A 14,637-nucleotide genomic window follows, 5' to 3' on the forward strand; every position below is an offset into this window, starting at 1 on the left:
CTATTTGGTGAATGGCTACAATCCAATCAACCAATGAAGATAATTAAACACCTATCAACCCAGAGAAAGGCAAAATAGTACAGTGGGTAGAGTCCTTGGCATTACCAACTGAATTTATATCCTGTCACTAACACAAGCTACTAGCAGTCATTACCTTCCACCCTTAGGCAACTCTACAAGAATGTAAGTTACAGACAAGTTGCTGGTTGACATCATTGGATACCCCTACACAGATGAAATCACAGGTCTTCCCCCCACCAAACAAACAAATGAGAGAATTATGGAGTGATCATCATCGTAGTGTAAATTGTGGTAATATACAAATGTCTCACTGCAAATAAATCCTGGAATATATTTTTATTAGCAATACAGAGCTTAAAATAGTACAATGAAATGTGTTTATTTTTAGTCAATTCTTTGTCGTTTGCACCAGTGAAAGATACCGTGACAAAGACACTAGTCCTGACTTTCTGTTGCTTTGGATTTCACTATTCCATTCTTCATATCTGATAAACACTTACATTTCACTTCTTAACTTCTCAGCTCTTTACATGATGATTTTTATGAAGGGCATCATTCATACACATATAATGGCCCATTCAGCATTTCAATTTATGATGGTGTGCTTTAAGACATGGGTCCCAAAGAGTAGTAAATAGAAAGGAATTAATGGATTTGGTTTTATAGTATACCCCAAAGCAACCTGAATCATTATTTCATTGGACATTTAGTCACCTTGTATTGTTTGGCTCATGATGAATATTTTCTAAAATACTACCATGAAAATATTTGCAGTTTATGGACTAATATTGGTTGGAGAAGATGAGACTGCTGTTTTCCAGTTGTTTCAGTAATGTCTAACTATTTGTGTCTCCATTTGTGGTTTTCTTGGCAAAGATACTATAGTGGTTTGCTATTTCCTTCTCCAGCTCATTTTATGGATGAGGAAAATGAGGTAAATAGGGTTGTGACTTGCCAAGGGTCACAGGTAATAAATGTCTGAGGCTGGATTTGGACTCATGTCTTCCTGACTCCAGGCCTTGTTTTCTATACACTCCATCACCTAGCTGTTCCAGAGGGTAAAAAGATAGAAAAAAAAATTAATAATTAAAAACATCTCCTCAAAAGAACACCATAACAGAACAACATGTTGAAAAAGTCTGATATTGTAGGTAGTGTTCCCCACTTGTAATCTCTCACATCTGTAAAGGGGAGAGAGAGAGAGATTTAGAGAGCTAGTGAGAAAGAGAGAGAGAGAGAGAGAGAGAGAGAGAGAGAGAGAGAGAGAGAGAGCTTAATTAGACCCAAACTTCTTTTTTTATAGCATTTTTGATTGTTCTTTTACATTGTTGTAGTCATTATATTTATTGTTTTCCTGATTCTGCTTACTTCACTTCATATGAATTCATGTGTCTTATGCTTCTCTGTCTTTGCCCGATTCATTGTTTCTTATAGCACAATGATATTCTATTATTTTCATGTACCACCAATTGTTTAGTGTGCTACTACAAAAAAGTGCTGCTATAAATATTTTATTATATATAACTTATGAAAAAAAGTAGAATTAAAAGAATAGCGCTTTCAGAACTAAAACTAAATTACAATTAAGAATAGCTTTTACTGATTAAAAATAGAAAAGTAGTAAAATGGATTACACAAATAAGAATTAAAAATGATTAAAATCAATAACTCAGTATTTGACAAATCTTAGTAATATAAATTGCTTAGAGAACTCCCTCTTTGAAAAGAATTGTTGGGAAAACTGGAAAGCTATCTTACAGAAATTAGATTTAGATCAATATCTTATACCACAGACCAGAAAAAAAAACCCAGACATGTAGCCTGAGTATTAAAGGCCATACCATTTAAAAATTTAGAAGAGAATAAAATCAGTTATGCTTCACAGCTATGGTTAGAGAGTAAATTCTTTAGCACACTAGGGTTGGTTGTGTCTACTTTGCCTTTTTGTCTTGTTAGGATCTTTCTTTTTTCTCATTTACCTCCATGATTCATATCCCTAGCAGTGAGATTTCTGAGTGAAAGAGTATGAATTCTCTTAGGTATTTGATTTCTTACCACAGTTCCAAGTTGGTTTCCAACTCCACCAACAATGTATTAGTATGTCTTTCTTTTTACAACCCTTGCATCATTAACTATTTTCATGTTTTGTTATCTTTGAATAATCTGTTGTGTATGAGTTGTTTTGATGTACATTTCTATTATTACTAGTGATTTGGGACTATTTCCAAGTTCTTAATAGTTTTCAATACTTCTTTCAAAAATTTTGATACATAATTTTTGAGCATTTTAATTGGGGAATGACTTTTGTTTCTTTATATTTATGTTCGTTGCTTTCTATATCTTGGTGATCACACCCACAGCAGAAATATCTGTGTGTCTTTCCATCTATCTATCTAAATTCACTTTTACATAAAATTTCAAGTTCCAAATTTCCCCTCCCCCCATTTTTCTAATGTGATACGCAAATTAGTAAAGGTTGTACATGTGAAATCATGTTAAACATATTTCCATATTAGTCATGTCATGAAAGAAGAATCAGAACAAAAGGGAAAAACCAAAAGAAAGAAAACCAGAAACATTTTAAAAAGTATAAATAGCATGCTTCAATCTCCATTCAGACTCTGTAGTTCTTTCTCTAGATGTGGATAACATTTTCTATAATGAGTCCATTGGAATTGTCTTGGATCATTTTGCTTCTGAGAAGAGCTAATTGATAATATTCTTCAACATTTGCTGCTGTTACTATATACAATGCTCTCCTGGTTCTGCTCACCTCAGTCAACACCAATTCATGTAAGTTTCAGAAACATTTAATACCAAGGTTTCTTCACATTGATGCATCTTTTCTAAATATCTTTGTTAGTGCAAAAGCTTTCACTTCCATGTAACTGTTATTATCCACTTTGTATTTTGAGATGAATTTCATACCTTGTTTGTTTAATAATTTACCCTCGAGGGATGTCTAGGCGGCACAGTGAAAAGAGCACCAGCCCTGGAATCAGGAGGACCTGAGTCCAAATTTACCCTCAGACACTTAACAATTACTAGCTGTAATTGACCTTGGGCAAGTCACTTAACAATTGTCCTGCCTTCTCCCCTCCAAAAAGCAAAAAAAAAAATGAATTTAACCTCTATCCATAGATGTGATAAATGATCAGTTTCTCTATTTTTTTTAATGGTATGGCACTCAATATTCAGGCCACATATCCATTTTGAGCTTATTCTGGAATGAGGAATAAGATGTTTGCCTAAATCTAACATCCTTCAGATCATTTCCAATTTCCTCAGAAATTCTCTTACTCAGAAGTTTCACTTACTAATTTATGTTCTCAGGTTTATCAAATACTGAGTTATTAAATTTTATAATTTCTGATTCTTCTTTGCCTAATCTATCTTTCTGTTGAACTTTACTTGTTTTTAATTAGTAAAAAATTATTTTAATGTTCCTTGAATAATTCAGAATCATCAAAACATTTTTTAGTTTAAAAAAATCCTAATTTTAGGCCTAAAAATGTTATTCCTATTTCATTCTTACTTTTGTTCATCATTTTTCTACTGTTTATCCAAATGAATTTTGTCACTTTGTCTAGTGCTGCAAAGCGTCTTTCTGGTAGGTTGGTTAATATAGTACTAAATTTCTTAATTAATTTACATATTATTGTTATTTTTTATTATGTTGGCAAGGCCTAACCATGAAAAATAGGTATTTCTCCTTTTATTTGTCACGATTCCATTAAGTAAAAATTTTTATTAATATCTATATAGTTTTAGAGGCATTTAAGTGGCTAAGTAAAAAAAAAGGTGAACTTGGAGTCAGTAAGATCTGACTTTAAATCTAGAGAAAGATATCTAATGGATATCTGACCTAACCCAAGTCACTTAACCTATATTTGCCTCAATTTTTTCATTTGTAAGAAATAGTTAATAATAACATCTATCTTCAAAAGATATTGATAAGATTAGATAAGGCAATGTTTTAAAAAGACTTAATATTTTATTTCCCCCAACTGCTTGTTAAAATAATTTTAGTAATTAAAAAATATTTGAGTTCCAAAGTTTATCCCTACCTCTCCTTCCCCTTCCCTGAGACAGTAAGCACTCCAGTATAGATCATCATATATGTGCAATCATGTAAAATATAGCCATATTATTCATTTTGACCATGTCATTAACAAAACCACCAGAAACCATATTATTATCTCAATAGATACAGAAAATACAACAAAATATTTGACAAAATACAACACCAATTCCTATTTTAAAACTTTACAGAGAATAAGAATAAGTGGGGCTTACCTTAAAATGATAAGTAAGGTTTATGTAAAACCACCAGTAAGCATTATATGTAATAGGGATAAGCTAGAAACCTTCCCACTATAAAAAGAGTTCATGCCCTTTATTACCTCTATTATTCCATATTGTGCTGAAAATGCTAGCTATAGCAATAAAGAGAAGCACTATTTTTAAAGAAATTTGCAAACCTTAAAACTATGAAGGCTATTATTATTTGTATTAATTGCTGCTGCTGCTGCTACTACTACTTCTATTACTACTCCTGCTGCTACTACTACTATTTTAAATGTTTTTTAGTTTATTGACTCCCAAATATTTTATGTATTTTGTAATTATTTTAAAAGACTTTCATTTAAATTTTCCCTCCTATTTTTACTTCTGTATGACTTTTTTTTTCTTTTGTGGATTTGTTTTATAATGTGTTACTTTACTGGAATTATTGTCTCATTTAGTTTCTGTCCTAATTACCTACTATTTTCTAAGTAAATCATCATATCATCAACAAACACTGATGGTTGTATCTTTTCTGTATCTGTTTTTTCTTTAATTTTTCCTTGTCTAACTACTTTTACAAGTATTTCTAGAACTGTATTAAAAAGCAAGCTTATTCTTCGAAAAGATGAGCAAAATTGCCAAAACTTTATCCAACCTGATTAAAAATTAAAGGAAGAAAGATCAAAATAATAAAATAGAAAAGTAAAAAAAAAGTGAAATTACAGCAGATAGGAAACAAGAATTATTAGAACTCATTATACAAAAGTATATGTCGGTAATCCTGAGAATTGAAAATATATGTAACTATCTCCTGCAGCCATCCAGGGAGCAATCCCTTTGGAGAGGGAGTCAGCTATCCAACCATTGACTGACCAGCTTCAAAGTTCAATATAGACAAGATGTTGTAGCTGAAATAGAAATGCACTATAGACCAATAGCCCAACTCCATGGTCACCACAGTCATAGAAATGTAACTTGGCACCTCTTTCTGTAAGTGCTGCAGCCCTTAGCACCTCAGCAGACACAATACTGAAAAGCTAGAAAGTCCATTCCACTAAAGTCCTTGGGATTGTCAAATGGCTAGACATCAGAAATAGATATGGTTTTGTTAATGGAAGTTACTTTTAGGAAGCTAAATTACTATGTACTTTTTTTTAATATATACCGTAAGAACCATGGAACATTTCCACCTGATTTGCAGCTGAAATCTCCAAAATGTGAGCTCCATGAAATCAGGGGCTCTTTTATTTTCCTATTTGTATCGCCAGTGCATAAAACTTTGCTTTACACATAGTAATCACTGAATAGATGCATTTTATTCATTCATAATAAAAGCAGGGAAAGGGAACATCCTTGTTTTATTTCTGGAATTTATTAGAAAAACTTTTATAGTTTTCACATTACATAGCATTGGAAATATGTACATTTTATCATAGTAGAAAATAATATTCTTATGTTTGTAAATTTTTTTAAAGCATGCATTAGTTTAGTGTGCCCTTATATGCTTTTTTCTCTATAAGTGTTGACATAATCAAAAGATTTTGAATTCTTTTTGGCTTTTTAATATAATGCATTTTGTTAATTGTTTCCCCAATGTTGAAACATCCTTGCAAACTTAGTTTAAATTCAGTTCTATCATAGTTAATTTTTTGGATCAATAGATATATGATTTGGTCAGGATTTTATTTAAAATTTTTTATAAATATGTATTAATTAATTAACATGTACTTTAATCACCACCTATGTGCCACACCATGGAGTTATTGATCTATAGTTCTTAATCTCTTTTAATATTTCCGTGGCTTAGATTTTAGGATTATATTTGTCTCATAAAGAAAGTTTAGTAAAGTATTTGATTTGTGATTTGTTGTTTAAATCATATATGATTATTATTAATTTTAAAGTGATAGAGTTCTCCTGTAAAAAAAAAAAATATATATATATATATATATATATATATACACACACACAGCAGGATCCCTTTCCCCTGATCTGTTGTTCCTTTATAATATTTTTATTTTATTTTCTGAAGTTGTATTAAAATGCCAATTTGGGATTATAAAAATTTGAATAACATTTTTCAGACAGGACTTTATTTTATATATTCCATTTTACTGACATATAACTGAGTATAATTGTTCCTGATAATCATTTAAAATTTTTTCTCTTCTGTAATTTCAACTTATCTTTGACTTTTTTTGAAGGGATTTCCTTCCCTTTTTAATTGGGTTTATTAGTTCTTTGTTTTCCATTTCATCTACTTATCTTCAAATTTTAAAGAATTCTTTGGGTTTGTTGTGCATTTGTTTCTTTGTGGGTTTTTCTAATTACTGAATTGCATATTCAGCATATTAATCTCTTTCTTCTATTTTATTAATGTAAGTTGTTAGTAATATATTTTTCCTCTAAAGATTTCTTTAGCTATATTCCAGAAATTTTAATATGTAATATCATCGCTATCATTGTTTCACACATTTTTTTCCCTGTAAATTTTTTTTGGCCCAGTCATTCATGGTATAATTATTAAATTTTTCCTTTGGGTTGTATCTTTTACTTGACATCCTTGTATTAATAATGATATTTTTGTATTATGCTACATTTTTGATATTTTTTCAAAACTTCCCTTTCTTATAACACATGATCTATTTTTGTAAATTTAGCATGTGACACTGAGAAATTTGTATATTCCTTATGATTCCATTCAGGAGTCATCATAAGTCATTCAACTTTAATTCTTCAAATATTTGTGCAGTTCTATATTTTTACTATTATTTATTTCTCAGATATTAATGTATCTGAGAAAGGAATAATAAACACTCTCAGTATCACTGTTGTTGTTCATGTATTTTCCCCATATAGTCTACTTTTCCTTTATGAAATTGGATGCAATTTGGTTCAAATATGTTAAATATTTAATATTGGTTCATCATCAACGGTTCCTTTAGGCATAATAATTCACTCAGCGTGTGGGATATGTCATTTTCAGTTGCAGATTGAGCTTCTTTGCTTTTTATAATGTGCTATTCCATTCTAATCCATTCTATGATTTCTGGTAGGTATATCATAGACTTGTGTTATTTTAATTTCCTTTCCTTTATATTTGATGACATTTTCCCTAGCTACTTGTAAATTTGTTGCTTCTCATCAAAATTATTAAATTTAACCCTATATTTGTGGAGTGGGAAACACAGTTTTTGTTTTGTTTTGTTTTCCTGAAGACAAACTGTGAATTCTCTCCATTCATACTCTGTTATCTGTTTGACCATTTTCTGGGCAATTTTCATCTGATCTCATTCAATGTAGTGGTACTCATGGGATTTGGTTGTTTTCACATTAATATCTATGGTACTGTAGTTTCCACTGTTAATCCTCTCTTCACTATCAGTTTTTTTCTTTTGTCTTGTGCATCATTTTTTTTCTTTTAACATCATTGCCTTTTGATTCTTTTCTTTAAAAAAGAATAATTGTGTGATTTATTAACAGTAATCAATAATAGAGAAACATAGAAGATACTTCATATCATATTTCAACTGTGTAGTGGCTATGGGAAAGTTCATAGCCAAAGTCACCTAACACCAGTAGCTGCAACTGGTCATTGTTACAAAACAAAGGAATTAGAATCTAACAAAGCTGTTTTCTCATAATGACAAGGAATTCTCTCAGGAATCCTCCCCAAACATTTATTTTTTTTTTATTTTGTAAAAAAATGTAATTATTTATTACCATTTTTTTCTTTTTGCATTTTGAGTTCCAGTTCCTATCCCTCCTTCTCACCCCTCATGCACCCATTGAGAAGGCAAGCAATATGATATCAATTATACATATGAAGTCATGCAAAATATATTTCCATATTAGTTATATTGCAAAATAAAGCAAAAAAGGTAAGAAAATTATACTTTAGTTTGCACCCAGACTTTATCAGTTCTTTATCTGGAGGTGGATAGCATTGCTTATCATAATTCCTTCAAATCTTGGATCATTGTATTGATCAAAGTAGCCAAGTCTTTCACAGTTGATCATCATTATAATATTGTTGCTTCTGTGCACGACAATCTCCTAATTCTTCTCACTTCACATTGCATCAGTTCACATTATTTTTTTCCTCCTGAAACCACCACTCCACATCATTTCTTTCTTTATTTTTTTAAGCAGTTGGGGCTAAGTAACTTGCTCAAGGTTACATGGCCAGTTATTTCTGGGTGTGGTGCTAAGTATCAGAGCCCGGATTCGATCCCAGGTCATCCAGACTCTAGGGCCAGTGTTCCTACTCACTGTGCCACCTGACCGCCCCACTGCATCATTTCTTATAGCATAATAGTACTCCATTAAATTCATATGCTACAACCTGTGCAGCCATTTTCCAATTGAAGAGCATTCCCTTAATTTCCAGTTCTTTGTCACCACGAAAAGGACTGCTATAAATATTTTTGTGTATATAGGTCGTTTCCTATTTTCTTTTATCTCTTTTGAGGAAAGACCTAATAGTAGTATTACTGATTCATAGCTTTATAGCTCTTTGAACATAGTTTTGGATTGTCTTCTGGAGTGGTTGGACCAGCTCACTACTCCACCAACAATTCATTAATTTTCCCTCATTCATTAATTTTCCCTCATTCTCTCCAGTATTTGTCTCTTCTGAGAGGTGTGAGGTGATATCTTAGAATTGTTTTAATTTGCTTTTCTCTAATCAATAGTGATCTAAAACATTTTTAATATTACTTTAGGTAGTTTTGATTTCTCCTGAAAGCTATCTGTTCATGTCTCCTGACCATTTATCAGTTGCAGAATGTCCTTATTTTTATACATTTGAATCTCTATATATTTGAAAAAATTAAGACTTTATCAAAGAAATTTACTGTAATTTTTTATATTTAATTTTCTCTGGCACCTTTAGCAAAGTGTAACTCTATTTTTAATTATATATCTTTTTGCTTTTCTTTAGTCTGTGATCATGTTTACTACTCCTGCTTTTTTTTTCAAAATTTTATTTTAGACTCAAAGACCAGAACACAAATAGAGAATAGAGAAAAGAAACAAAAACATATAATAAACTTAGATTTTGGAACTTAGATACAAAGTTAGAAAGAAAGAAAAAAGTATGTCGTGTGCATAGCAGAGTATAAGAGAGGATTCAAAATATGTAACAATAAATTTCCATTTCAAGAAAGCCTATATGGTAAATAATATTTGTTGTGTTGAGAATTGTCTATCTTTCCTTTGTTTCCTTTTAAGTTTTATTTTGTTCTCTGGAGTGAACTTTTTTTACTTTGTTCTTTTACCCCCTTCCCTCATTCCCCTTCCTGCTATAAAGTCATTATAAAGTTTAGATATGTTTCTCTATAGCTATAAATGCATGCATACCCTCCCCCACCCCTGCCTTTTTTTTGCTTCAGCTGAAGCATACTAGATTTTTCTCCCTTTATTTTAACTCTGTGCCTGCGCGTGTGTGTGTCTTTCTGTTTCAAGTGTACACTGTTCTGTTTCAAGTGTATTGTTGGATTCTGGTTTCTTTTTTGCTTTTTTTGGAGGGGGGAGGGTAAGGCAATTGGGGTTAAGTGACTTGCCCAAGGTCACACGGCTAGTTTTTGTGTTAAGTATATTAGACCGCATTTGAACTCAGGTCCTTCTGACTCCAGGGCTGGTACTCTATTCACTGTACCACCTAGCTGCCCCTGTGTATTCTGGTTTCTTTTTTTTCTTCGGTTTCATTTTACTTTTATTTGCACTCTAATGTCATATTTACTCCCATGCCATAAGCTTTAGTTTCTTCAGTTTCTTCTGGGATATCTTTTTCTTTTGAGCAACCTCCTCTTCTGGTTTAGGAACAATTTGTTTCTTTTCGGTAAGTATCCTCTCAATATGGCAGGGAGAACTCATGTATGGGTTGATTCGACCATGAGCTCTGTAAGTACGCCTTCGCATTTTGGGAGCCTTGGTAACCTGGAAATGCTCAATGAGGAGAGAATCCACATCCAAACCCTTCAGTTCTGTGTTACTCTCTGCATTTTTAAGCACATGCAACAAGAATTCAGCACTCTTTCTGGGCCACGGACGCTGTGTCCAACCCCATTGCTTAGCCTGGGCACACCTGCCAACTCCACCATTATATCGACAGAAAGGAACACACCGTTTCTTCAATGTGACATCTTTCAAATACTTGGTAGCTTTTCGGATGTGCATGCCCTTGATAGCTTGGGCTATTTCACGGGTGTTGTTGAAGTGAACCCGGAGATTTGAACCCCTTGACTTGCATGATTTTGTGGTATTTTCTGCATGAAGAGAGTACCTCACCATTTTGAATGATTACCTGCCACCTCCCTCCGCGACCCACACAAGGCCCAAGCACGCAAACCCTGCCTTCCTCCACGCGGCAAGGAGGAGGAGACCAGCGGGGCCCGGTGTGGGCCGGGGCCCTCCACTGCTCTCCAAGGCCCCAGCGCTCGGGGAGACACCCAGGGTGGGGGCAGGGACGGAGCCCAAGGGGGGGGGGAGAGGCTGCGGGGGGGTGAGCGTGCGCACCGCTCCTCTGCCCGCCCCCCCCCCCTTTCTGGATTCTAATCCAGTCTGCTATCCACTTCCATTTTATGTTAGCTCATCCTATTTACATTCACAGTTATGATTACTTACTGTGTATTTTCCCTCACTACTTTATTCTGTTTATTTTCTTCTTTCTCTTTTTATACTGTCTCTCCTGAAAAATCTGTTTTGTTTCTAACCACTGCCTCCCTTAATTTCCCCTCACTTTTTATCACCTCTTCCTTTCTTTTATACTCTTCCCTATTTCCATATTGGGTGAGATAGCTTTCTATAACCAACTTAATCTGTGTATGTGTGTATTTATCCTTCTCTCTTTGAACCAATTCCAATGACATGAAGTTCAAGCATTTATTACCCCCATTTTCCCTTCCCTATAAAAGCTATTCTTTGCACACTTTTATGTGACAAAAAAAAATCACATTCTATTTTTCCATTCTCCCTTCTCCAGAGGGTGTCCCTCTTTCTCATCCCCACATTTGTTTTTGGTTTTATGAAGATGACTCCAATATAATCAACTCACACTTGTGCCCTCTGTCTATGTAGACTCCTTCTAACTGCCCTAATAATGAGTTATATGTATCATATTCCCATATAGGAAAGTAAACAGTTTAACTTTATTGAGTCCCTCTTTCAATTTTACCATTTTATGTTCCTCTTGAGTCTTTTTTTTTTTTGCATGTTAAATTTTCTGTTTAGCTCTGGTCTTTTCATCAGGAATGCTTGGAAATTCTCTGTTTCATCAAATATCCACTTTTCTCCCCGGAAGGATTATACTCTATTTCTGAATAGGCTATTCCTGGTTGTAATACTAGCTCCTTTGCTTTCCAGAATATCATATTCCAAACTGTCTGCTCCTTGAAGTTGGAAGCTGCTAAATTGTGTGTGATCCCAACAATGGCTCCATGATGTTTAAATAGTTTCTTCTTGACTGCTTGCAACATTTTCTCTTGCCCTGGGAGTTTGGGAATTTGTCTATAATATTTCTGGGAGTTTTCATCTGAGGATCCCTTTCAGGAAGTGTATTTCAATTTCTATGATATCAGGATGTTCCTTACAATTTCTTGAAATATATCTAGGATCCTCTTTTGATCATGGCTTTCTGGTAGTTCAATAATTCTTAAATTATCTCTCCTGAAACTATTTTCCAGGTCAGTTGTTTTTTCACTAAGACATTTCATTTTCTTTTATGCTTTCATTCTTTGCTTTATTTCTTTCTTGAAGTTTCATGGAGTCATTAGCTTTCAATTGGCCAATTCTAATTTTTAGAATTCAGTAAATTTTTGTGCCTCTTTTATAAGTAGGACAATTCTGGTTTTTGAGGTGCTCTTTTCTTCAGCATTTCTCTGTCTCTGTCTCTCTGTCTCTCTCTCACTCCCAAGATGTTAACTGTCTTCATGATTTTCTTTTATTACTTTCGTTTCTCCCATTTTTTCCTCCATCACTCATCTTATTCTTTAACTCTTCCAGGAATACTTGTTAAGCTTGTGTCCAGTTAGCATTTTTTTGAGGTTTTGTTTGTAAGGGTTTTCGTATTATTATCTTCTTAAAAGTTTATATCTTGGTCTTTCTTGCCACTGTAATAGATTTTTATGATCAAATTGGGGTTTTTTGGTAGTTGTTTGCTCATTCTCTCACTCCATTTCTTGACTTGAACTTTGTGTTAAATTTGGGCTCTGCTGACCTTGATGAGGGGAAGCACTATGCCAACCTTCAGGCTTTTTTGTACTGCTATTTTCAGATCTAGTGTTCTTCAAGGTTTCAGTGTTTCCAAAGTGGTATTATCCTGGAAGAAGTGTGGTTACTGCTTTCCTGGTCTTCCCTCTAGTCTTTACCTAGGAAGTGTCACCACTTCCCTGTAGCTGGAAGTGTGACCAGGGGCCCCGCTTCTTGGTGATTAATCACAACTATTTGTGGGCCATGGCATTGCCAATCAGTATCAGCTATACCAAAGGCCAACAAGGGGTCCCTGAAGTATCTTTCTGACCTCTTATCCAAGCCCCTTACCAGCTCTAGGCTGAGGACTTCTGAAGCAAGTGCTGCTGCCTCCAAGGCCCCCTGCTGATACTCCCACCCATCCTGGTATTACAGACCTGTCCTGCAGGCCTTCTAAATGAGATTGAATAAATGTCTGACTCTAACCTTCTGTTCCCTCTGCTGCTATAAATTTGGTTTGAAGGGTGCTGGTTCCTAGCCTATACTCCACCATCTTGATTCTCTTTTGATTCTTTTCTAACGAGATTTTCTTCAACTTCAGGATTTTTATATTCCTAATTTATTAATCTCTTCTCTATTTTAGAGTGATTCTCTGACCTAGATTCTTATTTTTTTCTAATCTGCTAGGTGAGTTTTAAAATTCTGTATGGAGGGCTTGAAGTTCTAACTTACATTCATTCTTTATTTCATTTTTTGTTGCTTTCATTTCTCAATTAAACTACTCTGGAATATATGTTATTTCATGATCTTTTCACAATCCACAGAATTCTGTATTTCATCAGGTATTGGTTCAAATTCATTTGGTATTATATTTATTTATAGAACTCTGTGTATTCTCTTTGAGGATTTGCCCATCCTTTCTTCTGGTTTTAGGATTCCTATGATTTTTCTGTTTGCTCTCTGGACTTTTATTAAGGCCTCTTCTTTTGCAATCTTTGGTACTTCAGCCTTTTTCTATTACCTCATCACTCACTCTAGCCTATCAACTTTGCTGATGACTAGACATTTAATTCATAAAGATTTTACCTTCTCATAATATGTCCTTTATTTGCTCTGGATTTAGAAATAATTACCCTATTCCTTTTTTTACATGTACATTACATTATTCCTTTTATTTCTTTTGTAGGTTTTGAGAATTGAACTTATGAGAAAAAAACATTACTTTCAGCTAATACAAACATTTTATAAGCATTATATGGTTATGACACATGGAACACAACAGTCTCCAAGGTTTTGAAAATCAGTCTCTGGCAAAGGACAACATAGAAGCAAATAAAAAATATAAGAACTATGAAAAATATAAAAAATTAAGGAATTTCAAAGAAGGACAAATGGAAGTGATGTAATCCCTAAAATGTGTAGTGGAAGAAAATAAACAGTTCATATGGTCAGAGCAAAGGATCACATACAACTTGAATAAGCAGTGGTATCTTTGTGATAGTAAGAAAATCAAAGAAGAATCCTGACTCATTAGGAAGAACCCCTGTTATGGACTTTGAGAAAGATGTGGGCAAGAGTTTCACAGGATTGACAGGTGTGATGTGTACCATTGGAGGGAATATCTAAACTGATGAGATCACAGATCTATTGGAGTTGATATATAGTCACTCCAAATTAAAATATTTATTCATGTCACCTTAAGTATTACATAACTTGCTTCCATTTTTTTTAAACCATTTCTTCCTTTCATCTCAGAATTATCACATATTCCCAAGTCTTTCTTATATCTAACCAACATTTATGAGTTCTGTCAATATATTTCAAACCCAAACTGGTTTATAGCCAAATTTGTTTGGAAAACTACCATAGAGATCTATTGACAATTTAAAATAATGTGTTGATTGAGCATTAATCCTGTTCTGCTCTGGCAATTTGGAGGGTAGTGGAAAGGGTATTAGATTTTGAGTCCAAGAACTCAGTTTCAGATCATGACTCCTCCATTTACTCTCTCTAAAGTTTTGAGCTAGTTACTTCACCATCTAGGGTCTCATTTTCTTCATTTGTAAATGACATCAGTGGTGTCAAATTCATGTAGAAAAGAAGGCCACTAATTGGTAAATAAGGATCCCTGCAGGTCAC

At 33.6% G+C, this 14,637-nt stretch overlaps 1 protein-coding gene across 1 annotated transcript; it reads right to left on the reverse strand.

Annotated features, from left to right (window-relative positions):
* Positions 1-10,011: 10,011 nt before the first annotated feature.
* Positions 10,012-10,611, reverse strand: LOC138158791 (large ribosomal subunit protein uL22-like). Its single transcript, XM_069085025.1, has one exon. It carries the CDS (start codon positions 10,600-10,602, stop codon positions 10,048-10,050), a length of 555 nt encoding a protein of 184 aa, XP_068941126.1. The 5' UTR covers positions 10,603-10,611; the 3' UTR covers positions 10,012-10,047.
* Positions 10,612-14,637: the final 4,026 nt, after the last annotated feature.

Source organism: Petaurus breviceps, unplaced genomic scaffold (genome assembly GCF_028583685.1).
Source record: "Petaurus breviceps papuanus isolate PSGF00001 unplaced genomic scaffold, PetGlider_PUasm1.0 115, whole genome shotgun sequence".
Classification (NCBI taxonomy): Eukaryota; Metazoa; Chordata; class Mammalia; order Diprotodontia; family Petauridae; genus Petaurus; species Petaurus breviceps.

What these genes read in the sequence shown, in the direction of transcription:
- LOC138158791 (XM_069085025.1), bottom strand. Translation starts at nt 10,602, where the DNA reads ATGGTGAGGTACTCTCTTCATGCAGAAAATACCACAAAATCATGCAAG.